This window comes from Ciona intestinalis, unplaced genomic scaffold (assembly GCF_000224145.3).
Source record: "Ciona intestinalis unplaced genomic scaffold, KH HT000076.2, whole genome shotgun sequence".
Classification (NCBI taxonomy): domain Eukaryota; kingdom Metazoa; phylum Chordata; class Ascidiacea; order Phlebobranchia; family Cionidae; genus Ciona; species Ciona intestinalis.
The window spans coordinates 208707-235319 of NW_004190398.2; the positions used below are offsets into that span (position 1 = coordinate 208707).

At 35.8% G+C, this 26613-nt stretch overlaps 6 protein-coding genes across 10 annotated transcripts in view; 1 reads left to right on the forward strand and 5 right to left on the reverse strand.

The window, feature by feature from the left end:
* LOC100184735 (AUGMIN subunit 1) overlaps positions 1-3088 on the reverse strand; it is a 4652-nt gene extending 1564 nt beyond the window's left edge. For 2 of the 3 annotated variants that reach the window (XM_009863037.3, XM_009863036.3), the window contains exons 1-4: positions 2923-3068; positions 1701-1878; positions 1153-1420; positions 419-535 (exon numbers count right to left, since the gene is read on the reverse strand). In XM_009863037.3, the coding sequence (XP_009861339.1) occupies positions 419-535; positions 1153-1420; positions 1701-1878; positions 2923-2988 (629 nt within the window). In that variant the 5' untranslated portion in view covers positions 2989-3068. Of the gene's footprint in view, positions 1-418; positions 536-1152; positions 1421-1700; positions 1879-2922 lie in introns of all 3 variants that reach the window. The other variant, XM_009863039.3, reaches the window with a different exon arrangement.
* zf(c3h)-14 (zinc finger protein) lies at positions 2827-6493 on the reverse strand. Of its 2 annotated transcripts, XM_009863032.3 has the most exons (8): positions 6386-6493; positions 6207-6267; positions 5454-6029; positions 4576-4957; positions 4402-4517; positions 4123-4329; positions 3719-3881; positions 2827-3651 (listed from the first exon to the last, which is right to left on the reverse strand). In XM_009863032.3, the coding sequence occupies exons 3-8, from the start codon at positions 5497-5499 to the stop codon at positions 3558-3560; spliced, it is 1008 nt and encodes a 335-aa protein (XP_009861334.1). In that variant the 5' UTR covers positions 5500-6029; positions 6207-6267; positions 6386-6493; the 3' UTR covers positions 2827-3557.
* A 415-nt stretch (positions 6494-6908) lies between these two features.
* LOC100187125 (Golgi resident protein GCP60) lies at positions 6909-20819 on the reverse strand. Of its 2 annotated transcripts, XM_002130697.3 has the most exons (9): positions 13179-14460; positions 12845-12992; positions 12020-12160; positions 11687-11824; positions 11389-11476; positions 9720-9894; positions 8928-9074; positions 8272-8406; positions 6909-7895 (listed from the first exon to the last, which is right to left on the reverse strand). In XM_002130697.3, the coding sequence occupies exons 1-9, from the start codon at positions 13339-13341 to the stop codon at positions 7687-7689; spliced, it is 1344 nt and encodes a 447-aa protein (XP_002130733.2). In that variant the 5' UTR covers positions 13342-14460; the 3' UTR covers positions 6909-7686. The 2 variants fall into 2 exon arrangements, 1 of the variants encoding a protein (XP_002130733.2); XR_003396750.1 differs by lacking the exons at positions 6909-7895; positions 8272-8406; positions 8928-9074; ... (1 more) ...; positions 11389-11476; positions 11687-11824 and adding an exon at positions 20801-20819 and having other exon boundaries at positions 13179-15660.
* Positions 17005-17578, reverse strand: LOC100176905 (late histone H2B.L4-like). The gene has a single exon (XM_002130611.5). The coding sequence runs from the start codon at positions 17541-17543 to the stop codon at positions 17175-17177; it is 369 nt and encodes a 122-aa protein (XP_002130647.1). The 5' UTR covers positions 17544-17578; the 3' UTR covers positions 17005-17174.
* LOC104266556 (histone H1-delta-like) lies at positions 18807-19699 on the reverse strand. The gene has a single exon (XM_009863041.3). The coding sequence runs from the start codon at positions 19525-19527 to the stop codon at positions 18970-18972; it is 558 nt and encodes a 185-aa protein (XP_009861343.1). The 5' UTR covers positions 19528-19699; the 3' UTR covers positions 18807-18969.
* A 563-nt stretch (positions 20820-21382) lies between the features above and the next one.
* LOC100181561 (bilirubin oxidase-like) lies at positions 21383-26521 on the forward strand. The gene is made up of 14 exons (XM_002125041.5): positions 21383-21561; positions 22168-22355; positions 22423-22524; positions 22914-23045; positions 23187-23383; positions 23719-23868; positions 24007-24211; positions 24471-24721; positions 24791-24887; positions 24955-25069; positions 25127-25278; positions 25406-25511; positions 25609-25696; positions 25873-26521. The coding sequence occupies exons 1-14, from the start codon at positions 21453-21455 to the stop codon at positions 25922-25924; spliced, it is 1944 nt and encodes a 647-aa protein (XP_002125077.1). The 5' UTR covers positions 21383-21452; the 3' UTR covers positions 25925-26521.
* Positions 26522-26613: the final 92 nt, after the last annotated feature.

A 26613-nucleotide genomic window follows, 5' to 3' on the forward strand; every position in this document is an offset into this window, starting at 1 on the left:
AACATTACATTCTCACACAATAATATAATTGTTACTGTAACAATTGGCGATTTTGCGATTATCAATGTGACGTAAACACTTGTCTGACGTAACACGCAGCCGTTATAGGTAACCGCGCAGGGTACAAAAACGGCTAGTTTATGCGTTGGGAGAATGAAGGTGTTGCGTAACTACTATAAAGTAATTGTTTGATAAAGTTAAATATATTTATTTAAGAAGAATTTAAGAATAATTTCCTTTAATAATTTGAGAATCCAGGGGTTGCTGCAACCCCTGCAAAATTGTCAGGGTAGGCCTGCATACCCTGCACCATATAAATCGACGCCAGTGCATATAAATCAGAAGTCTGTCATGTATTCATGTGTCAATACTTAAAAAAGCATTTGAGATGAATAAATAATAAGCCTAGTTTACTTACCTCTGTATAGTTTTTTGGTACTCCATGTTTTTTGCTTGATAAACTTTCGTTCTTTTTGCAAGAAATTCTGCATTTTTCATTTCATCGTTTAGTTTTTCGTTTAGTTCACTTAGTTCCCTGATCATAAAAAGTAAAAACTCATATATTATGAACATTATAAATTTTAATTTTGTTTACTAATACCGAGCATAGGTTATAGTTTACACAATAGTAGTTGGTATATTTAACTAATAGCTTACAAACTTTTAATGCAAGTCTCCTAAATTAAATAGAATCACATTAGACTTACACTACTATTCACATGGAATAAAAGTTCAAAACACTGAAATGATTTTAACAGTTTGAACCTGCTTTCAGTTGAGTAGGTTGACTAACTCATAGATTTATAATAGATTTTATATTAATTTGTTTTCAACATATATGTATATAAATATGTATATATTATAAATATATTAAATATAGTGGGGTGGGAAAACATTGGACACCTGTTCATTCTATTTTCTCGTCTAATTTGGTAGTAAACAAAAAACTTTTAAAGAATTTTATTTTAAACATATTCTCACGATTTTAAACATATCCTCACAACTCCCATAGACCCTTGTTAATTGTTTAAAATACGATCAAAACTTTTGGATATTATGTGCTAAATATGTCCTGGATACCCCACCCTACTATACTATCATATATTTTCACCAAAAAACTGTAACACAAAATATCCTAGCAATTGTAGCTACCTTTGTAATGTATTATTCAAAACTTTAATTTCAGCAATCCCTTCTTGCAAATCTTCCTGCAGATTTTCTCGCTCAGCAATTCGCATTTCTTTTTTATCAAGTGATAGTGAGAATTCACTTAGAGCTGTTGTTAAGAACACTTCATTTGGTACCAACACATCAAGATGCGTGGCACATTCTGTTAGTATTTTTAAGGAAACTGTAGCTTTTGGTGACAAATCACAAGGTTGTAAACCAACAAAACTTAAAATTTTTCCTAGTCTTTGACCTATGGAAACAAAAACATGTCAAAATCATATTAGAATTCGTAAAAATTTATAGGTAAACACACTTATGGTCGAATAAATAAGACAAAATTATATCAATCAGTTGCAGAACACCCAAGGATCAATAAGAGGCAACTAAAAACATTATGTACAAAAATATCAAAATGATCAAAACTCTAAAGCAGTGATAAAAATTTGGTTTTGTCCCACCATTAACAATAAGTTTGGTTACCTTGAATAACACTAGCCATAATTCATATCCTAATAACTATAACCACTTACTTTCTGCACGGTGTTCAACAATTTCCCTTGCTATTGTTTGCTCCAACTTGTCAGAAGTCATTTTTTCATGCTTTTCCAATTCAATCCATTCATGCAGATATGATATTGCTTCTTGATTGAGCTCAAAATCATCAGTCATGCTATCAGGGGCCACTTCACTCAGCCATGCATACACCTGCTGATACAGGACCATAGGAAATCCTTCAGCTGGTGACCAGTAAAATTTTTGGTCTAAAAATGTTTCTTAGGTCTCACTGATGCCCAGCACCCGCCGTCTAATTTTTTTGGACAAACTCAGGCGTTCGTGTCGAAAATCCCCATTGGTTACCAGCTGAAGGATTACTGCCTACTCTACTGGTACGAGGTAACAGACCACACATGAAAAATTACAACAGTAACCCAGTCTTATTTACTTTTTATCTTTAGATTAGAATATAAAATGTTAGCAGAAATAAAATTGTTTAACGTTTTTTATTATTATTATCTGAAAAGTACTTTCTTGCAATTGCACACATTTTCCGGTGCATTAATATGTATGGTTTAATGTAGGGGACTATTATTGATTATATGCCAGAAAACTGATTCACATAAACACTCCAGGTAATCCTTTAGCTGGTGGCCACCTGAAATTTTGGTGTCAAAATGTTCTTTAGGTCTCACTGATACTCACTGTATAATTTTTTTTTGAAAAAACTCGGGCGTTCAAGTCGAAAATTAAATTTAAAAGTGTGCGAAAACATGCTTTGTCACTGTAATTCGTCTAATTTGCGTAGGGTTAACGATTTATTATGTCACAATCGCGGTCTGTTACGTCACAATAGTGGTATATTACATACGTTACAAGACCGCATAGCCTTGTTTTTTCCCCACTGTTTTAACGTTGGAATCAAACGTAACAATACGCATTCTATGATATAATAATCCAACCTTGGTTTAATTCAAAACGGCTGGTGTGGAAAAAACGGTGACGCAGCACGATTTTGCTCACTTTTAAAGTTAATTTTCGACTCGAACGCCCGAGTTTTTTCAAAAAAAAATTATACAGTGGGTATCAGTGAGACCTAAGGAACATTTTGAACCCAAAATTTCAGGTGGCCACCAGCTAAAGGATTACCAACACTCCATACACATTATTTCACGGTTTATTGCCATATTATTCCAAACACATATATTAGCCAGAAAACAAAAAGGTAGCTGCTTTAAATACAATTGAATGACGTACCGAATTTACTTGACTGTCCAAACCATCCCCAACTGCTCCTTTATCAACTGATATTTCCGACTTCATAATTTAGGCAGTTGTGTAATTTAATGTTTTTTTAGAAATCCACTCATACAAAAAAATGAAACGCAAAAGCGAAAAAGCTTGAACTTTACAAATATTTAAGAAACAAAACAAAAATGAAAATTTGGCGGGTGCAATAGAAATCAATATATACATGACGTCACAAATTAAATATGATTTCGTCCCCGAAATCGTTAATCGCTATATTTCTGATGCTTACGACAAGCAATCTTAGTTTAATCATAGTTTAATAATACACTTCTTTATTAAACTATGGTTTAATATGCACGGCAAATATTATAATTGGAAAATAAAAAGCGCTCTTATTCATTAGAGAAATAATTAGGTAGAAAAACTTACGTACACTTTTTGTACCAAAAGGACAACTGTTTAAGCAAAGAGATTAAAACCTCTTCGGTTTAAGTTTGAAGAAACTTAACTAAAACACACGCCAAAGCATTGTGAAAACAATGTAACAAGAAAAACAAACAACACTCAAAGAGGAAAAACACAACACAGTGAAGGCACGCAGGTGATTCAATAGGTGAAGTGATAAAGTGCATAAATCTTGATCAGTTTTCGTTCGACTCGAGAGGAATTTTCATTTCTTCAGCCCCGTGAGCAAAATGGCATGCAGCCCCAAATACGCATTTGTTGTTCAGCCACCTAAAGGTGTTTAATTTATAAGAAAGCAAAATAGTGCAGTTACACTTTTGGAATAAATATTACTTACAGTTGACACATCTCAGTCTTAAACTTGTACACTGTTGAGATGTCCTTACGTTTTTCTCGTTCATAATGTGCAAAAGTGCATTGGGTGCCGTACGGACATCGACCAGTCGCTTGAAAGATTTTGCACATCCGTGTCTTATATTTAACAACAAGCTCTTCGCTTCCTACAGAACAAGAAGATTATTACGACTTGGTGTGTTATTACGTGGGGTACAAGTATCGTAAACGGCATTTATAGTATAAACACTTTAGTGCTGGTGACGCTAATGAACTGAAGTTACATTTTTTAATATATAGCCCGTTAGTAAGCACTGACACATTAATGTATGAGACATGTCTATATCAGACAAATGACGTGAGAACTAGTACCCAAAAAAGGACTTTAAAAAATTTACTATTTCTTACCATGTGCAAAGTCACATCTTTCGCCGTACTCGCACGCCCCACTAGAGTTCCATGACTTGCAGAGGCGGGTTTTAACTCTTGTTGAATTTTTTTCGTCTTCCGTGTGATAAAAGTTGCATTTATCGCCATAGGGGCAAGTGCCAATCGTGTAGTATGTAGTACAAGGCTTTGTCTTGAACTTTGACGAAGCATTCTTCCGCTTTGAAGCTGCGATGATAAATCAAAATAAAATTGTAGTTTCTACTGTTAGCAATTTCCTTTTATATTGAATTGATTTACCTGATCCGACGACCGCACTGAAATCTGCGTCAAAACTGTTGTCATCGCCGGTGACGAAATCTGTCGATTTAATCCCCGGCGTAAAGTATTCGGTTTTGTCATCATATTTACCACTTCTGCATGAAAAAAACACTTGTATGCCGGAGGTTATTGAGAAATGGTATTTTCCCTTACTCAGTTTCGAAATGGTGCGGTGTTGTTTGCTTGCGTTGCTTCAGTGCTGGTTGGTGCCATTGCTTTCCACTGGGCGTGTATTTCTGAAACTGCAGCGCAAGCTTGGTTAGATTTCGTGCAATTTCATCATCGTTTCCAGCGGATGACGTCAGAATATTTTCGTCATTTGTACTCCAAGTTATCGACGGCGGACACTGCCGCGGCTTGTCTGGTGCATCATAATCTGCAAATGTGGATCCAATTCCGGAATCGAAAAGCGTGGAACAGCTTTCATCACGTGGCTTAGCATCGGCGACGTCATCAAATAAATGCAGCTTTTTTGGTAGGGGCGAAGAAAATCTACGAGGCCGAAACTGTCCAAGTGGGGTCAGGAATCTTCGAACTGCAGAAAGCAGGTACGGAAAAGTGTTTTAGGTGCATATTGTCAAGTTAATTTAACAAATGTTGCGACTTATTTAGGTTGACATCTCCCGTAGGTTGGGCCTATATTTATACACATATAGTAGGGTGATGGAAGACGGGACACCTTTGGCACATAATATCCAAACACCCTAATCGTGTTTTAAACAACTAACAACGGGGTATGAAACTTGAAAGTCGTGAGGAAACTGTCTTATGATTCATTGAATGTTCTTTGTTTACTACGTAATAGGACTAGAAAATGAAAAACAAGGTGTCCTATCTTTTTCTAACCACTTTTCCCACCCTACCATATACATCTTCACTTATAAGCCTTAGTTTCCCTCATTAGTAGCATACATATACACTGTATACATTTGAGTTAACTTAACACAACCTTCACAACCTAACTAATGATTTGTGCAGCTATATTGAATTGGTAACGCTGGTCTTCAACTTAACATTTCTATTCAGCTTACGTTTAAACGGCGAGTGTTCTTCATTGTCGCTTAAATTTAATTCCATGTTTACTCTAAAATGCACATCAAAAAATAGTGGCCAAAATATGAGCCAGCTTTTTAAAAGCAAGAGATAAAAAGTAATAAGGTTCGATTATCTGCTACTGCTCGAGGAACGTCGCTGGGCTCAAGCACTGTAAGGTGTAAGGCTGTTTGTAATTAATCCTTGAAGTCCTACAGATAAGAAATTGGTACGCGGTAAAATATATGCAAGCAGTTTTTTTTTTTATTCATCCATTTATGTCGAAATTTTTCGGCAGCAAAGACAGTTCTCCGGCTTTGTACAAATCGCTGTAGTGTTTCTTAATTCGTCTCAGTTTCTTTGGTCTTCGTACGTGTTGATCCGATTGTGACGTCATCGGTGGAAAAGAATACGTCACAGATGACGTAGACTTTACTGTTTTATCAGAAATTCTGCTGCCAAGATTTGTTTGCAGTGACGTCATTGGTTTCAGGGGCTGTCGCCCTGATGGCGCAAGCGTTGATGACGTAACAGATGACGTCACATTAACCGCGATGTTCGTGAGCGGCGGAAGTCTAAAAACAAAGCATTCGACGTTTACTTTTGTACTAAAACAAGAAGTAACTATACGTATGTATTCAAGTCGTAAAACGGATAGTAGAACTGGTATACAGTTATCAAACAGCAAAGCGGGCTAATGTACAGTTATAGGTAAATTCAAAACAATGTCGAACTTTCAGTACTTCACCTACCTTGTTAGACTGTTTTGATGAGATTCCATTCTGGAAACTTTAATCGCCGATTTCTTGATACCTGCGTGGATTGTGAAGATTCACACAATATTTTATGTTTGATGAAGTCAATACAAGTAACACACCCTACTTATTCTTCTAACTTTACACAGCGGTTATAAAAAGTAAAATACGCTTACCTGCTGGCAAAGGTTGCAACTTAATTTTGTTCGTCGATTGCTTGCTCATGGCGGCGATTGTTTACACACAATGGCGGCGCACTGCTGCTGATGACATCTCGCGCAATGGTTCTAAATATTTCATGAACGTTAGAAGGTCGAGAAACGACAGCAAAGAGTTCTTTTAAATAAAACAACCTTACAGTAGGACTGATGACATTCAGATCTTTTCGGAGATTGGCAACCTTGACTTTTTTCATCCCTAAATCGTTACGGAGCCGATTAGCTTTATTCAAAGACAGCCGATACAACTCTATTTATATTTAGCAGGCTCGTATTACATGCTGCTTTAAGAATTGGGTATTGATGCAGTTATATTATACTTTAAATATTCTTTGTTTACTATAGTTTACAATGTTTGTAAACCGCATTTTCTGTAAAGATCTATTTTCAGCATTTTAACCTGAACACTACTATAGCTCAAACATAACCGTAGATCTATGATAAAAGTAACCTGAGCTTGAGTCTTTTAAAAAACAGCAAATTTGAACTTAACATTTGTGATAAATTTAAAGGTATATGTCCTAATTATATGCAGGTTCAAGTCTTGAAATCACGGAAAGCGACAACAAAAAGTAAAAGATAATGTTAGAAATATATCGAATAATATACATTAATAATAACATGCGATAAATGCGACTAGAATTGGCTAAAAACAAGCTGTTTTACCGCACCAGTAAAGTTGCGGTACAGGATACAGTAGGAAGTAGCAATAAAATAAATATGACTGGTAATTTACAAATGAAAATTTGCACACAACTGATAGCCCCAATCATCACAGCTTTTGAGAGTACTGCTGACCAAGCATCTACGAGAAGTGAAGCAACGACTAAACTGCAGAATACCACATGACCACATAACCACCGACAGTGACATTTTGCGCTGTTGATTGTCTTGCTAGAGTGTGTAATTACAGCGAAAAATTCGTGGTATTTCGCCACTTTGCAAGAGTTGCATTTAGGTTAAAATGTGCTTCATGTAAGACATAGGTACACATTCTCGGGGTTTTTAAACGGGAAGCCCAACTTATACACTCATAATCTACACTTTATACAGTGTCTCGCAACACCTCATACCTTCTTCATATACGATGTGAAAGCAGAATAAAATAAAACCTAACCAACAATAAGCAATATTTTAGTAGCTGCGTGTGTTAGCACGTTGCTAATGAATAATTTCGAAAAACAAGAAAATGTCAACGCCAAAGAAAAGTGACACGCGTTTTCGGCTGCAGGCGCAACTCATTATCTCTTTACTGTTAATCATCTTGTATAATAGACACGATAGTATAAAGTCTTCGAGCGCCAAAGTGAGTAACTGTTGTCAAATTTTAGCAGGTAGACCCCACGACCTGGGTAACGGTGTGAACCAGCGTGTACTTCAAGGTGTGCATCACGGCGGTAGATCGGCACCACTTCGTCCGTGGGTGGGCGGTGTGGGCTGTTCGAGCCTTTTTCTGGGTCCGAAAGTTCTGTGAAAAAACAAAACGTTGGTACAAATGAAGTGGAACCGTCTCGTATCTTAGATTTTTATTTGTTCTTGTTGTGTTGTTTTACTCTCGCTTATTTATTCTATGTACAATAAAAAAAAGAAAAAGTTGTGTAGAAACATTATTGGTAATATTAGGACTAAATTGGTAATATCAGGACTGGATTTCGCCAGTATTTTTAAACACTTCAATTTGAAATTGCAATAAATTGACTTTTTTGATAAATTGTCATTGGATTATACTTGGAGAAATCCATGTTTGTTAAACAATTTCAAAAATGATAAGCATCAAGTATGCAACCTAGGCTTAAGCCTTAAACATGCGCTAGTATTTATTACTGAAGTATTTTAAATTTTACCTTCGTCTGTTTCTTCATCTGAGCTTTCCCCGATTTGCACAGAAACTTGTTGATCTTCAGAATCCGTCCATTCGAAGTAAACGCCAAATCCAAGGTCATATGAGTCTGTAGCAAACTCCCAGAACACATACGCTCCTGTAAAGGGGCTGTAAAGTTTAGCTAGGATAATGGATACATCTAGAGCTAAATAACAGGTCCCATGAACTGCTTTGCAGTAAGACCTCACTCATACAGACGGAATGTCAGAATGCAAGTTTAGCTGACTAGTTTTCCTAATAGACATGCAGTTAAACTTAACACTCTCAAAAGATGATTGAATGTAACCTACTTTATCCTCGCGTGGCCGGAAAACGACAGTCAAACACGGGGGTTCTGCATCATACACCTCATGCCACCTTACGAGTAGGTGATTATTTTTTGGGAATTTTTTCATTTTTTATGTATGACCAATAATTTGGACAACCCATTAGTGACAAATGGGTTGGAGCGATTGTCGTTAAATGTCTTGCCCAAGGACACATATGCCTACAATGGTAGCAAAGAGCCTTGAGCCCATTACCTCTAGGATAGAGGCGTCCTGACCAACTGTGTTACGCGCTGGGTTACGCATGCAAAATTAGAAAAATCTTAAATTAATGACGCCAATTGACGCTCACCTTCCTCATGAGTTGGCACGCGCACAGTTACAACTTCTCCTCTGCCAACAGTCAGTACAGACTCTGGATCTCGTTTAATTTGTTCCTTGAACTCTGTGATCTGAGGTCTTGTCCACATTGAAGCATCTTCCACTGGAGTAGCAGAACCTGACATGCAATGAATGCTAAATTGAGAATAACCAGTAATAGGTTGTTTTGTGCAAATAAAGAGAAAATGTGATAAAAATATTTTTTGATCAGAAATTAAAAGGTTTTTTAATGTACTTATGATACCCAAAAGAAAAAAAAAACTTTGCAACTTAAGTAATTGCAATTTTTGATTCAAATTCGTATTTAGATGTTATTGTTAATTATGCTGCACAATGAGAAGTATAAGAATAAAATAAAACCTGATTTTTAAAAGTCCATTCTGTGCCTTAATCAACATGAACTATATACAAAAAACAATAATATGTATTAGGTAGACCTAGTGCGTGACAATTAAATACAAAAAATAGACAGTGGACATTAAAAAAGATGTATTAATAATTTATTTTACTACTATATGTGTTTAAGGAATAAGACAGGACACAACTTGATAAATAAGCATGACTGGACAAATTGAAATTACTTTACAATTTGAAAATTCAGGGATTGCTGCAATCCCTAAAATGATCAAACTATACCATGTACTATATAAATCAATGGCATTTGATATTATAGCTTTGCAGATAGTGTGAGGGGTATACAGTAGGCCTATACAGAAATCCAACATGCATAAAATGTGGAATTGTGGCATATCTGTTTTCATACCTTCTGATCCAGCTGCTTCACTTTCAGTTGATTCTAATTCTTCTTGTCTTTGCTCTTGTTGCCCTTTTGTTGAATCAGTTTGTGTTTGTTGTTGTTGTTGTTGTTGTTGCTGTTGATATAGCTTCATGTACTGCTGGTAATGTTGTTCTTGTAAATGGCTGATCAAAACTGCTTGCTGGAAACAAATACAAAAATATGTTTAAAAAAATAAATAAACAACAGGTAAAATATCACTGTCTTATTTTAAAAGCCAAAAAAGCCTAAAATGTAAGATTATAATTTAATAAATTTGGATAAAAAAAAAACTTGGATAAAACATATTTGGTATTTTTTTAGCTTTCTTACAAAAAAATAAAAAAAGAATAGCCTGTTTTAAACGCAGAGGTCACCATTAGGTCACCAGACTTACCAGCATAAGGTTGTATGGGGACATTATACCTTATAAGGATTATGTGACAAATGCCAACACAGGGCATTTATCACTCCTGTTGTTAATCATAATTACTTATTTATAGTCATAAAATTCCTATGCCACAATAGGTGATACACTATTCAAAACAGTGTTTCCGAATTAATAGGTAGCTTACATTTCCGCAAAAAAAATATGGTTTCCTCTGCCACACTACTTAAAATAAGTGATACACTATTTAAAACAGTGTTTCCCAATAAATAGGTAGCCCACATTCATCACAGAAAAATATGGAAAATGCAACACTTGTTTTGTAAAATAAATTATAAACCCACAAACTATATTTAAATTATAAATTGTGCCCACTGACCACGCTCGACAAAAAATTTGCAATGCCCCTTATTGAAAACAACTGATTTTGAGCTAAAAAAGAAAGAAAAATGTACACTTAGTTTATTTTCTATTGTACAGTAGTATTGGTATACACTAGAATGCTGTATTATCTGATGTGTTCATTGTTCAAACAGTCCAACAACGAAATGATTCATCAGGAAATTGAATGTTTGAATCAATTTCCCTTTTACTCACATGTGAGCTAATAACTACTTAACATAATACTAACAGGAAATTGTATTTTAACTTCTAATCAAGAATAAACCCTGTCCAAATAATTTAAAACACTTTCTAGCATAATTAGCCCCAAACAAAATTAATCTTTCTTTTTGTTCCATAATACAAACAGGAAATTGTATTTTTAACTTGTAATTAGGAAATAAAAGCTGCCTGAATAATTTGAAACACATTCTGACATAATGAAACAACTAAAATTAATTTTGTCTTTTCCCCATTTTTGCTTTTACTTTTTGTTGCTGTTGTTTCCAATTTAAAAGTTATAGTAAATAATTGGTAAACATTTAAACCAAATAACCAAATAGCCACCATAATAAAATATTCTTGAATTTTTATTATTAAATTTTAAAATGTATAGTAGCGTGGGGGAAGATGGGACACCTTTAGCACATAATATCCAAATATCCTGATCGTGTTTTCAACAACTAACAACGGTCTAGAAAGTTGCGGGGATGAGGTTTTATTATTCTTTAAATGTTCTTTGTTTACAACCAAATAGAACGAGAAAATAGATTGAAAATGTGTCCCATCTTCCCCCACCCTACTATATAATATGAACTAATTTCTGCCCTAATTAATTATGGATTTGTCCACCACATTGTTATTACTAATGTATTTTAAGAGTATTACCTGTTCTGGGTTTCCTGGGTATTGTTGAGCAGCGTATTGCTGGAACTGTGCATGTGTCTGTGCGTTTAATGCTTGCATTATCTGCTGTCTGCAATAATACCAGAGATTTAAACATATATATTTATATATCATACCATTTTATAGTGATGTTGTTAAGTATACGGAATTGTTGGTGAATATCAAAAAATACTTTTATAGTTTATATTAAAAATACTTCAAAATAGTAAAAAATACAAGAAATTAGGTAACATTACAGTTTTCAAACTTTAAACATTGTTTAGTTTTAGAAACTACTGACTTTTGCAAGATTTGATCTTGTTTTAATTTGTTCTCTTCCGCAGCTTTTTCAGCTAATTCTTTTTCTTTTCTTTGCTCTTCCTGCTTCACTTTTTCCTCTTCCTCCAGCTTTTTTCTCTCTTCATCTTCTTTCTGTTTTCTGCAACAACAACAAACAGAGATAAAAATATATTTAGCAGTTTAAATTAATCTTAAAAAAATGAAAAATGAAAAGCCAATTTTAAACACAAAAAAATGTTTTCCGTTACCTTTTACTAATGTAGAAATATAGCACATTGTAAAATTTTAACCTAACGTAAAATTTTGCCACTGTCAAAAATATAAGTATTCTTACCGTTTTAACTCTTGTTCTTCTTTTTCTTTTTGATGAGCCACCATGAAAGGACCAAACACGGGTACACAGCTTTCTAATTTTTCTATAAATGCTCTTCGAGCATCATTAGAGGAAATATCACCCAAAGATTCCCACACCTTCCTAAAGTACAAACACAAGGGGAATTTGAGTAAAAAATTATTGTCTGTTTATGTGGTAGGGTTAAAAGTAATAGTATTAAACCAGTAGGTTATGTAATACCATATTTAGGTAACTAGTTGTCACAAATTGTGTTTTGTTTTAGTTGTTATTGGCCGTAAGTCATTAAGTCACAGCAGGTGTGACGTAACGTCGTTCTTTATTACCTGTGTCATTGTGTCGCAATGCCAAAAACGTGGCAGTTGTTTTTGGAGGGACTTAGTAATATTTTGTTGGGGTTGTAAAACGTATTATTGACGTTGGTGTAAAATTGAGAGATGCGACACTAGTTAAAATGTATAGCATATGTAATATGGCATTTAACAATATGCATAATTAGATTAAATGATGCATGAGACACTAAAGAGTAGACGCGAAAAAAAACTCTTTTGTAATTAGCATTAACTAAATGAATACCGCTAAAAAAATGAATAAAAGTAGTAAACATTAAGATTTTTGCTGAGCTGCAATAAGGTACATGCTGCTTTTGTGTTTTTTAAGACAAAAGTAGCTGAAAAAATCTGACATAAAACACAAACATAGATAGTAAACACAAGTCTTTTTAGTGAAATGCAAAATAAATCCCAAAATACATTTTTAAATGTGCATTTTCTACAATCTGCATATTATCACAACAAATAGATTTACCTTCTGTCATGACCAAACATATCTAGATATCCAATATCGGGAAGAGAACTTTGTTGGTTCATTGGTCCATGTGAGACCTGCTTGGTGAGAGCCATCAGCAGCACTTTGTTATCATATTCAATCTCAAACGTTCGTTTTCCTTCATTATCTAGAAATGGTATTGCTATTACTTATTTTCAAGAAATAGAGAAAAAATGGATTTTATAAGATTTTTTAAGCCTTTCAAATTGGTTTAAATGATATTTATTGCAGCCTATTTCTTTATTGCAGTACCATGCTTGATAAATATAAAACAAATGTTATAAATAAAATACCAGTTACTGTTATCTGTTACCTTTGTAAAACTTTATTGCCATTTTGTAGGCCTCAAACAGCGGAAAGCCCCAGAAATCATCCTTTCCATTGGTAACCACAGCGACCTGGTTCAGTTTTTCAGTCACACTTTCTACCTCTGCCATTCTAATGACTAAAAAACACCGCAGAGTTATAATTGACATTATCACTTGCGCAACAGAACGCAAACAAGCAAAAATGTCATACGGTCACAAACAGAAACCCCCAACACGCATATACAACAGCTGAGCAGCATAATTTAATTCCACCACAATGCAATGTAATGCAGAGAGGTTACGTGTAGTGATGTAGATATAGTACGGGATAGGAAATGCTTTACTATTTAATTAATAACAGAATAAAGAACGTTCTCCAAAATAACCCGTAAAATAAAGAATTTAACAAAAATTATACCCTTGGCAACGGCAAGATAAATGCTTCAAACACCAAAAATCTCAGAACTTTTAAAGATTTTTAACAGCTTTCATCTTACATTCACTGCATTAAAAGAAAAAAGACTTCCCAAATATGTATTGATACCAAAACAGTAACCGATTTTGGGTACGAAAACTAAAACAAGTTAAAAAAAATGTCTAGAAAAAATGGGTCATTTTAACACTTGAAAACGAAATTAAAAATCCAATGAAATAATACATCAACCAACAATGACCAGAAAACACTCTTATATTGAATTATATTTCAAATGTGCTTCATTATTGGGAAAAGGCACAAACTGACATTTTTACTGAATTTCTATAATCTATATTGCACTGTATTTTGTGTGCACAAAGCAATGACACAAGAATAAAGCATACTACTGCAAAGTAATATACTAATTTATAGCACATTTAGAAGTTAATATGGGTAACATTTCAAGTATTATACAAATAGATATTATATATAATGGCATCTAATATTTTTTTTAATGGCCTCCAAATGGTTTTAACAAATTAATTCACTATGTAATAAGTCACAGTATACAAAATTCAAAAATAACTTATTATTGGCTATCTAATGTTATAGCCTATGTATATATTATGTTTATTTAATATAAAGCACAATGTTTTAGTCAATGTACTATTAGTGAATTAACTAAGTAATGTAGCTGGGTCAAGTATTAAGTTCATTAAATATATATATTGGGTTCAACTTGAAATAGGCCTTTACAAATCTAAAAAGCTGTGTTTATATCAAGCTAATAAAATTTTGTCAACACTACAGTAATATTCACTGGATTTTTATATTAAGCAGTGTAATTGATACTAAGCGCCTATATTGCTCCTTTTTGCGATAACGATTGTTAAACAGCGGGATAATCGATTTGAACATAAAGCTGACGAATTCCAACTTGAGAGTATATTCCATGCACTTGACTCTGGATGTAGCTGGGATTTGCTCCTGGTGCGATCTGTACTTTTATCGTCCCGATCATAACGTCCGAGCAGAGGGTCCAGAAGTGCGGTTCGTGTATTCGGTAGACTCCTTCGATTTGCATCACCCGTTGGTGACACCCGTGCAGCTTGTTATCCAGAGAACGAGGAGTCCTCTGCATCAAGATGCCGACAGAGTCCTGGAGGAGAGGAATAACACTGATCGCAATTAGAATGCCGATCATGAGGGAGCAAATAGGGTCCGCAATCATCCATCCGAAGAATTGCATCAGAAGAGTTGAAACGATAACTCCGGCGCTCCCCAGAGTGTCAGCTAAGATGTGAAGGAAGACACTGTGAAGGATCTGACTTTGAGATGCCTCTGGAGGATGATCATGGTGTGTGTGCCCATGATCATGTGAATCTCCATGTTTATGTGAGTGGTCGTGATCATGAGAATGATCGTGGTCATGTGAATGATCATGGCCATGCGAATGACTGTGTGAGTGACCATGATCATGACCATGTGAGTGACCATGTGAATGACCGTGACCGTGATCATGACCATGCGAATGGCCATGATGCCCATGACCGTGAAATACAAAAATGCCAACTAAATTAACTATGAAACCAAGAACTGAAACTACTAAGATTCTCTCGTGCTTTACAGCTGGTGGTTCTACAAGACGTTCTACGGCTTCAGAAAGAATAAAAAATGCAATGAACAGTAGAAACAAAGCATTTATGAAGCCTGCTAACACCTCTGCTCTAACATAGCCATAAGAGAACCTGTCATTTGCTTTCCATTTTGCAACAACTGAAGCAGCAAGACCAGCTAATAGCGCAGTGCAATCGAAAAACATATGGAAGGAATCAGAAATGAGCCCAAGACTGTTGCTCCAAATTCCCCAGATCAGTTCTACAAATGCAAAAGACAAGTTCAGCATCAAGAACATGAATATATTCCGAGAGCTTTCGTCGTATATTATCGTTGTCATCCATGTTTTGATCTTGTTGACTAATTTAATGCCCGGTTTATACTCACTGTCTTTGTGACTCAGCGGTAACATTGTCCAAATCTGTCTTTAAACAAATGATTCTAAATAAATCAACCTAAAATGTAAGAATAGAATAGGTAAATAACTCAATTCACAAATGAGGTAGTTTCAGTCTTTCAGATGTTGTAATTTGTTTCTAAACTACCAAGCTTCTTAATATTACAGTAAGATAACGTAAATATGTCAACAAACTACCGGCTTGTATGAATAAAATCAGTTAAAACGAAAAAATCTACCTCAGCTTCAAACTGCACTTTTTAGGACAATGGTGGTCAATACTTTTAACATAGACAATACAGTGTAATGTAGTCCATTCTCATACAAATCTGGCATAACTAACGCCACTTTCTCAAGCAAATAGGCTATTGCGTCCTCTGTACTACAAGGAACTTCACGTGATGGATTCGCTTCGTAAATTCGTTTGTTTGCCTGTTGTAGTATCGACACGTTGAGATTCGCTACAGCGAAATAAACTAACAAAGTACAAAATTGTAAATACCCGGAATTGTTTATGCTTTTTGCATCTAAATTGATTGTTTTTGTTTATATTTAATCATTCTGTTGGTTCCAAATGGTCAGCGCAGGGTTTCAAATTGTAATAACAGGGGAATAAATAATTTTATGATAAACATTGTTTACAGATGTGCGGGTATTTATGTAAACATGTGAACCAAAGCACGCATCTTCAATTTTGTGAAATGGTAATTTAATTGAAATCCATTTTGGTTTTTCATTCTGCACAAGTATGCTCTTTATATTGTATATCCATCCGCTAGGTAGCAACAAAGAACTCGCGTTCAGATGCTGGGTTCGCCAACTTGCAACTCACGCGTATGACGTAAGTCGTAAATAATTGATTACGTCAAATCTTTTTCGAACCTCTTCGAAGTGAGAATTCCTATTGAACGGGATGAAGTCACTATCGTATTAACTTTCTGGCCAGTTTTACATGTAACGTCTGCGCTGGTGACAATTGTACATATTATCATGCCAGGTTTACAGTTTCGGTTGGATATTCTTTAACCTTTATAACGCGTAACGCTTTTTTTAACATAATTAAAAAAGATAATTAAAAGTCGGTAAACTTGTTCGTACTGAATCATAGCCTATACATACACGCCAGACTGCAGAGTATGGCAGGTGCACGCGCGATTTTTTTACAGACTTTCGGTTATGCACGCCACAATTTGTCCTACGCACGCCAATTAATTAAACAAAGAAAAAAATACGTATTAAATTAAGTAAGATTTCCTAACGTGGCTTGAAAATGTACATGCTTTGCACGCAGATTTTTAATGATAGCACGCGCGAACGCGAAAAATAACAGTCTTGCACGCGCGAGATCTCGTCAGGAACTGCCATACTTTGCAGACTGGCATACACGTGTGTTTCATAGGCTATGATTGAACGTAGCCACATAGCGCCTTTAGTTCAAAATAACTTCAGCCAACAACTGTAAGAGTTTTTTAGGGAATCGATAAATATTTATTGCTATTGAATTTGTCAGAATCTCTTGTTATTTTGGGTGGCTCTGAAAAGAGCCGTTTATGTGATACAAAATTATCGTGTTTACTTTGAGCTGGTGTACTTTGTAACAGCCTTTGTACCCTCCGATACAGCATGTTTTGCAAGCTCCCCTGGAAGCAAAAGGCGAACTGCGGTTTGCACTTCCCGACTGCTGATAGTGGAGCGCTTGTTGTAGCTACAGAGACGAGAAGATTCTCCGGCAACTCTTTCGAATAGGTCGTGAACAAATGAATTCATGATGTTCATTGCCTTGCTGGAGATACCAGTGTCAGGGTGGACTTGCTTCAACACTTTGTAAATGTAGATGCCGAAGCTTTCCTTTCGTCGACGATGGCGCTTATTCTTGCGTTCCTTCTTCTCTACTGGAGGTGTGCTCTTCATAGCTTTCTTGGGACCTTTGGATGCAACCATGATGAATTTCGATGTCGTCTTCTTCAAGAACTGAATGTGAATTTAGAGCGACTCGACTTGTTATTTATACTCTTTGTTATGCAAATCATTTAGAAAATCAAGCGCGCTGATTGGCTGTGTTTTATACGTTTCGTTTAAGTCCGATTCCCATTGTCTTATTATGTAAATGAGGCATTTCTAAAAGTCTGGTTTGATTTTTTTAACTATAATTATAAAGCTCTTGAAGTGACTTCGTATAAATTTAACAAAAAACAGCCAATTGGAATTATGTTTTCGTTGATGTAATATATGTTTATAGTAGAATATATTATTTAAAAAAAAATCGCAAAACACTTTTACAATGTTGTAACACTCATTGCTTTTTTACTTGGGAATTTGTATTAACGGAGTATTGCAGCACCAAACAAAATGGTGCAAAACAGATGTTTGGAAAATTCCCAATAATATGTATGCTTTTAGTGATTACAACCTGGGTAAATATATACGCTCATTTGCTCCAGTTACCGTGTCATGGATTATGAAGAATTAGTAGTACCTCTCTGGCTGATAGGCCTTTAACTTGATTAAGTTTGGGAGTGACTATTTTTTTGTAAACAAATCCGAAAGGAAACTGATAAAGGTAAGTAACTTTGTAATTAAAAAGTGTTCACTGCATGAACAAATCAATACGCCCTCTGCGTTTGTAAAAAACTATTGCTGCCTGCCACAAAGCGAAGTAACATTCAACCATAGTACACTCATATAAGTATACTATGATTCAACTTCAACAAACCACAAAACGAGATTTATTGGATGTCACATTTGTGTTTCGTGTAGGTCCGTAACTCATTTGAGATTCGTGTAGATACGTAACTCATTTGTGTTTCGTGTAGGTCCGAAACCCAATTGTTTTTTGTGTAGGTTCGTAACCCATTTGTGATTCGTGTAGGTTCGTAACCCATTGGTGTAGGTTTGTTACCCCTTTGTGATCCGAACTCATTTGTGTTTCGTGTAGGTCCGAAACCCATTTGTGTTTCGTGTAGGTTCGAAATTCATTTGTGTTTCGTGTAGGTCCGTAACTCATTTGTGATTCGTGTAAGTCCGAAATCCATTGGTGTTTCGTGTAGGTTCGAAACCCATTGTTAAATTATGCAAATTAGATAAAATTTACTACGGACATTTTAAGATTGTTTCAAATCTTCGTTCTTGTTAGTACAGCTTTTGCAATGAAATTTACAATATAACGTTTTTATAGATCTCAACATGTTCTCAATAAAACGCTTTTGGTATCCTATTTTATTTAAAACCAAGTCTAACGCACATTGAACTATCGTCTAACTGACATATTAAACTGGTGTTTTCAGTTATGGGCGATGACAGAAAATGATCTCATTTTAATATCGGGTGGCTCTGAAAAGAGCCGTTTTAATGTGACCAAATTGGTTATTCACTTTCTTTTCTTCAGTGGCTTTTTCACTGCTTTCTTTACGGTTTTCTTGTTCTTTTTGACAAGCTTCTTCTTGGGTGACTTTTTCGCACTTCGCTTTTTAACAGGACTTCTTGGCTTTTTGGCCGTGGTCTTTCTCTTGTTCTTTTTTGTAATTGGCTTCTTTTTCTTCTTAGGAGACTTTCGCTGTTTAGTTGTTCGAGCCTTGCCAGCAAGAGCGGATTTGTTGATCCTAAAGCGACCAGCTGCGCCGACACCACTTGCAAGCACCAATTCATCTTTGTCAACCATACTTTTAAGGTTTCGAGAAATGTGTTTTGCTGCTCCGGTACCGACGTCGTAGTTGCTTTGGACATACTTCGTAATCGCTTGCCGAGACGAACCCTTCGGACGACGAAGCGTCTTCACAGCAGAGACGATCATGTCGCTGTACTTGGGATGGACTTTCGTCGCAGAAGTTGTCGTCTTGGTAGCCGATTTCTTTTTCTTCGCGACGGCGGACGAAGGAACTGGAACGGTTGGAAGCGTAGAATCACTCATCACTATCTTCTCTTTCATATATTTGAGAATGGTGCTCGAATTTTTCAACGCATCTTTCTTTATTATAAGTGACGGACCTCGACGAAACGTAACAATCCGAATAAAGTCTTTGTTTTTGCAACTTTTGTTTTATTTGTCTGTCTTTGAAACCAAACTAATATACTTTACTGACTGGAGTTTTAATTAAATTTTAGCTTAAAATGTTCTCTATAGTGTCTAATTTTAAAAGAACTTTTTTAATTAAAATTACGACCATTAGTTTTTACGCACCAGCTAAGAATCTCAAAGTGTGCAAGGATTTCATTTCCCTAAAATCACAATATTTTGTCCTGTACAACAGATGTTCAACCGAGTCTAACTTGAATATTTTTAGATTATTTATCATACAATTTCATTTAAAATAAAGGTTATATAAATGTTTCTTACTGTAAAAAATTCTGATTCGTTTTGTGTTTATTCAAGTTAAATATTAGCATAAAGTTTAAAGCTTTGTGCTAAGTTCTGAATGATCTCGCATTGTACTTTACGCTTTAGGTACAGTTAGTGCGGCTATAATGTTAATATTTAAGAGTGTTACTCACAGAATTTAGGTTTAATGGTATAAAGCTGAACTTCTAGATATATTTTAAGTTTAATTCCATATTTTTTAAAATGGTGTATTTTCCTAAGCTGCCAGGGTAAAAGCATGGCGCATGCGCGTAACTAAGAAGTATTGAATAAGTGTCAATTTTTGTTCAACTATGTAATGTGTGGCGTTTTGATTTTTTCGCTCTATTTGATAGTAAATAAAAAATATTTACAAAATTATATAATCATAACCCTTCCTATCTAATCCCGTTCTTTTGTATAACAAGCGTCAGCTGACTTGCCTCATGGCGAAACTATACGACGTGTTGGAAGGTGGGTGTTTTGGGCAAGGTAGCCACTTATATTCAAGAAAAAGCGAGAAATCATAATTTCGTTCTGAACTTCATGTGATTTTCTTCTCCGTACACTATATACGCGTTAAAAAATAACACTGGAAAATATTGTTTCCTTTAAAGAGTAATATAGCTGAAAGTCAAAGCTTAAAAATTGCCGCCTGGAGTTTGTACGCCTGGTTTAGGCATTATAAAGTAATTTCTAATTTGATTTACGCAGAATAGCATTATTCTTATCCGTGTGGCGAACACAATACATATGAAATATATTAGGATACCTATTGTACTAAAGACTAAACAATATATACGGTATTACAATACATTGTTTTACAAGTGGTACTTGTTTTCCAAGTTTTCGATTACTCTGTAACCTTGTAAATAGAGCCATTTGTTTGAAACCAGATACACGCAGTAAGATAGAAAATGTTTTTATACTCTTTTCTCGTACCATTTTGTAGCCAACAACGAGCATTTAGAGAAATATATAACCTTGTAATAGCCTCTGTGACTCTAAACGGGCATTGGTAATGTTTAATACGACCAGGAAATATGAGACTTAGTTCTTAAACGGGCATTGGTAATGTTTAATACGACCAGGAAATATGAGACTTAGTTCTAATCATCCTATCTTACTCCATAGTGTAATGGTCGTTCGTTACAGGCCTGAAACTAGCATACTTATGTATCTACATTGTATATGTCTGGCTGTACAGCTTAGCAAAATGTTAGGTATCGGCAACCGCGTATGCGGGAACAGTAGCAATGCTTTAGAACTAATTGGCCACACATATTTCGAAGCAGCGTCTTACAACATATGATAAAGCAAGCGCTAATGAGAACTTGAGATCGATAGATAGAGACTTATGCTACAGTCAGTGCTGTAATAGTCTATACCAAAGAGATTAAAACCAATCTCTTTGGTCTATACTCTATACTGTTCTAACTCTATCACGATATACCCTTCATTTACTTATTAAATATAATACATAGTTGTAATCAACGTGGTCATTCCACTTGAGGAACATGAAAAGTTACGCCGCATTTCTGATGGTGTCTTATGTAGTCTTCCTTTCAATGGGAAGTGTAACTATGCAAACATGCTCGCCAACTTCACCCTGCACTCCACTTAAAGGTGACAACCATCATAAAAAACCTTGTAGACAAAAAAATAAAGATACTTGGTTAGGGAGGACGTATACGGGACTCGGGCAAAAACGTCACTTTTTTAAAATCTCCGTTTTCTAACAACAGGTATAATTTTAATTTAACACCTGGTGCGAATCGATAAATAACTTCTCGGGTGTTTTATTATATTTCTTTGAAGTTGTCTATTAAAAATGGTTCGATAGTACTAAGTTGTGGTATATCACCCCAAACCGTCGTATAAGTTTAGGAATATTAGGCCATGTACTCAAGAGTCCATTCTTCAACCACCCTACGCTCCATATATGTTATTTAATTCCTTGTCGAATCCAAAACTATATTAACAGTTTTTTTCCGTGTTAGTCAAATGCCATCCCTAAATCGTGTTTGCTTTTAGCACGTAATATTCACCTTTAGCACGTAGTATTCGAATATCCTGATCGTGTTTTAAGAAAATTACAACGGTCCATGTAAGTCGTGAGAATACGATTTTATATTTCTTTGAATGTTCTTTGATTACTACTAAATGGGACGAGATAAGGAAATAAAAAGATGTCCCATCTTCCCCTACCCTACTATATATATATATATACAGGCGGCCAGGCCTTCCGGGAACCCCGACAGGTGAAAGCAACAACTAGTGCACCTCTCATCTATACCATGACTGTCGGCATTGCTGACTTCACTGTAGACTGGTTGACGGTGAAAAGACGTCTTTATGACGGGGAATTCCCAGGACCGACATTCACACTTAAACCCGGAGACAAATTTAACTTGAATTTGGTCGGAAATTATTTTGTGTTTAAGTTAAATCTTTCAAACAGTTTTAAGATGGCGTATGTATTTTCAGATCAACAGTCTACTTCGACCAGATATTACAGGTCCCGAAAACACATTCCGTTACCCTAATACTACTAATATTCATACCCATGGCCTCCATATAAGCAGTAAGGTAGGCTATACGAACAATTGCTTTACAAATATGATAATTATCATGCAACTTTATATTGTGATAATATTTAACATATTGTAGGATGAGGGAAAGCGGAACACCTTTTCATACAATTTTCTCGCACTTTTTGACAGCAAATAAATCACGTTGAAAGAATTTAAAAACCGTATCCTCACGACTCCCATACACACTGTTACTAATTTGAAAAAACACGATGTTTGGTTATTATGTGCTAAAGACGTCCCATCTCTCCCCTCAGAACTTTATATAATACTTCGTACAATATAGTTTGCGTTTGTGCTATAGACCAAATACGGAATGGGCCTATATTTAATTAAATTTGTAAAGCGCGTATATATTCCGTTTTTACCCAAAATATTTATATTTAGAGCCCCCAGGACGATGTTTTGATCGAAATTGGCCCGGGTGAATCATTCCAATATGAGTATGAAATAAATGCACGCCAACCAGTAGGCACATATTGGTACCACCCTCATTTTCACGGGAGCGTTCATTTTCAGGTATTTTGTACATATAATATAAATAAATTTCGAAAGTCGCTTTTTTATGGAAATACTACTGTTGGTGGAACGTAATCGAGGGGCACGTTAAGAATTTTAGTATAAAGATGGACATTATACACATGTATTCGATGTTAACAGAGCATGGGTGGTATGGCCGGATTAATTATAGTTGAAGACGACCCCGCAACAATGTCCACCGAACTCGCGTCCGTGTCCTGCCCTGGCAATTGCGAGCACGATGTGCAGATTCTACTACAAACGTTTCAATATTCACCCGAAGAAAGAAGTGGGCACTCTTTCCTACAACGAGAAATGCATGACGACAAATCATTCAGGTATAGTAGGGTAAGGGAAGATGGGCTACCCTTTAATTCCATTCCTCGTCCCATTTGGTAGAAAACAACGAACATTCAAAGAATTATAAACCGGCATATCCTCACAACTCCCATACAGACCGTTGGTGTAAATTTTTTAAAACACGATCAGAATATTTGCATAATATGTGCTAAAGGTGTCCCATCTTTCTCCACCCTACTATATAACTTTGTTGGTGAGAAATTTAGTTTCCTTAATTTATCTGGTTGTAACAAACAATATGGCAGACCTCATACGACATACATTGTTTCCAGACTAAACTCTGCAGACCTCATACGACATACATTGTTTCCAGACTAAACTCTGTCATCTTAACGGATTCATCCAACTTCACAAACTTGGAACAATGGCTGGAAGATGCAGACAATGCCATTAAGTATACATTGGTAAATGGTCTGCTGAATCCTGTCATGGACATGGAACCCGGTCAAATGAAACGATTCAGGTAAAGTCCCAAAACAAGTTAAAAAAGCCGCTCAAATGCAAGCCGGAGATGCTTCACCTAAAAAACACAAATGCCAATGTATAAACGAAACCGTTTATGTATTTTTTTTCTTTTCTCTCATGTTTGTCATTCTGTTAGAATATTAGATACAGGTGGCTTGTACGCGGTTGCTCTGCACATTGAAAACGTTGATCCAAACGGACCACGATGCACAGTGAAAGAAATTGCAATGGACGGAGTATACCTCGACCGACACAGAAGCCCTTGGCTTGGTCGCACCTTTCTTGTAGCGGCAGGGAGAGTCGATTGGTTGGTTTTATGTCCTGAAATCGGAACTTACGAAGTATGTTCTGTTATTCTATATAGTAGGGTGGGGAGAGATGGGACACCTTTTCATTCTATTTTCTTGTCCCATTTGGTAGTAAACAAAGAACATTCAAGGAAATATTAAAACCGCATCCTCACAACTCCCATAGACCGTTGTTAATTGTTTAAAATACTATCAGAATATTTGAATGTTATGTGCCAAAGGTGTCCCATCTCTCCCACCCTACTTTATATACTATTATATACTAATAGTTCAAAATTTGGTTTCCAAACAGCTTCGTTCGTCATTTTTTGATAGCGACGAAGAATCTATGGGAGAGCACCCTATTTCAATCGGAACGTTTATGACCATCAGGGTTACTGGGGTTCGACGGAGTTCCAGGCTTCCAACTACACTACCACAGCGACAGGATTTCGTTTCAGATCTCCGCCAAGTTACGCAAGAGAACATAAAGGGTCGTTTCGTGGTAGAGGTCACGCCAACGGACACTCTAAACAGGGAGGATTATTCCGGCGTTTATTACCGGTAAACTGTGTCATTCAATCTTAGGCATTAGATTGTCTGATAATTTTAATCCACACTTCTACTTTCAAGATACAAAATGGAAGCAAACACGATTCAGGAGTGGCATTTGACTAACACGGAAATGTTCACATCCCATCCTATACATATGCATATAAATCACGCTCAGGTATGTATATGACTTATTAAACATATTTAGTGCGCCATGCAGGCCAATTTGAAATTTGCCTTTATAGGTCATCAGTTACAACCCGTACACCGGGCCGTACGGTGTTGACGATGGCCCATCAAAATGGAAACTCTTTAGTCAGACTGGCGAAATATGCACTTATCAGTTCAAGGGATATGATGGTAAAGAACAACTCATCAAAGTAATTCCATTTATGTTGATATTGTACTTTTATGCAGCAAGTGCGATTATATATCCCCCTGCAAATGCATTGAAGTATCTGGGACATGACATACGGCAAAAAAGACGTGGTACAAACAATACCATAGGTTATGTCCCGCTCGGCGATTGGAGGGATACCATCCTCGTTCCGCCACTTGGAAATATTACGGTAATGGTACTTAAATATAGCCTACCATTTAAAATCGAATTGGAAACAGCTTTAAATAAAAGAGTTCTTCAGAGAGGAATCTTAAATTTTAACTGCATTTTATACATCAGTGTATTGAATTGTGCAGGTTCGTTTCAATACGCATGAGTACACCGGCGATGTCATAATTCATTGTCATTTACAAGGTGATGCAGACCACGGCATGATCATGTTTGTTCAGATTGTAAATAGAGGTAGGAAGTTATCAAAGCATGTAACTGTACACTTGTTTATGTTTGTTTGTATCCTGGCGAACTATCACCACACCAGATATTAAACCTTTTACTGTAGGAGAGAATACAGATGCGAATATCACTTCTGGTAACGCGAATCCATCGTCGTGCTTAGGAAATTTTGCAACCATTGCCACTTTAAACCGGTACGGTATATGTATTATATATTATAAGCCTAGTTAGGGGTGCAAAACTAGGTTTTAAAATTTTTTGTAAAAATCATATTTTTCGACAATTTTCGAACCGAAGGTTAATTTATTATTTCTGATTTACCTGTTAAAGGTGGCAAATAACCGATTACTTCTACTCCATGTTTTTGTAGGATTCTCATTATGTCTTCTATGTTGGCAACCAGTTTCAGTTCTTACTATTGATAATTTAACATTCAACTTCAAATGGTTCAATAAGTATTCCTGTACATATTCTATAGTTTTCTTATAAGTATTCCTGTATGTATTGTATAGCTCTCTTATCGGACACGCGGTTAAAAAGACTTTCATGTGATACCGACTATCAGTGCCTCGCCACGCAAAGAGAAATTAGTTTTCTTGTACTTCGTTTTGTACGTGGCTGTTAACTCCAACAATTTTTGCTGACTGTCCAGCGCCACCGTCTGACTGGTTTATATATTGCCTTTCTCCTGTTTTTGCTATGCGAACGCCGTCTTTCTAGACTACGTTATCACTATCAGTATAGGTTAGGGTCTTTTGCATGGTTCTGTTACTATCGCCATTTTAGCGTAACTGTTTAAGATTTAGTTATTATGTGTTAGGTTAGGCTATTAACATATTGTTCTATTTGTTGGCAACTGAACATAACTGTTTTTTACCTCTCTCTTTGTGGCTCTTTTTTCGTGTTTGGCTTTCTATCTGGCTTTTGGTAATCTGGCTAATTTTGCTCTACTTTGGCTATTGTTGAAATCGGGAATGATCTGCTCAGTTATGGTCAATACATCTGTACATATTCGTCAAGTGGAGAGCATTAATTAAGTTATATACATCAGTCGCTTATTCCTTTATACCGCCAAAACTGCAGCCGCGTTCGAGTTAAGCCCCTAGCTCCT

What these genes read in the sequence shown, in the direction of transcription:
- LOC100181561 (XM_002125041.5), top strand. Translation starts at nt 21,453, where the DNA reads ATGAAAAGTTACGCCGCATTTCTGATGGTGTCTTATGTAGTCTTCCTT. An exon ending in ACCCTGCACTCCACTTAAAG is followed by an intron (nt 21,562 to 22,167) that starts GTGACAACCATC and finishes ATATATATACAG; the next exon opens with GCGGCCAGGCCTTCCGGGAA. An exon ending in GCCTCCATATAAGCAGTAAG is followed by an intron (nt 22,525 to 22,913) that starts GTAGGCTATACG and finishes ATTTATATTTAG; the next exon opens with AGCCCCCAGGACGATGTTTT.
- LOC100187125 (XM_002130697.3), bottom strand. Translation starts at nt 13,341, where the DNA reads ATGTCAATTATAACTCTGCGGTGTTTTTTAGTCATTAGAATGGCAGAG. An exon ending in CGTGCCAACTCATGAGGAAG is followed by an intron (nt 8,407 to 8,927) that starts GTGAGCGTCAAT and finishes GCCCCTTTACAG; the next exon opens with GAGCGTATGTGTTCTGGGAG. An exon ending in AGATGAAGAAACAGACGAAG is followed by an intron (nt 7,896 to 8,271) that starts GTAAAATTTAAA and finishes GTTTTTTCACAG; the next exon opens with AACTTTCGGACCCAGAAAAA.
- LOC100176905 (XM_002130611.5), bottom strand. Translation starts at nt 17,543, where the DNA reads ATGGTTGCATCCAAAGGTCCCAAGAAAGCTATGAAGAGCACACCTCCA.
- LOC104266556 (XM_009863041.3), bottom strand. Translation starts at nt 19,527, where the DNA reads ATGAAAGAGAAGATAGTGATGAGTGATTCTACGCTTCCAACCGTTCCA.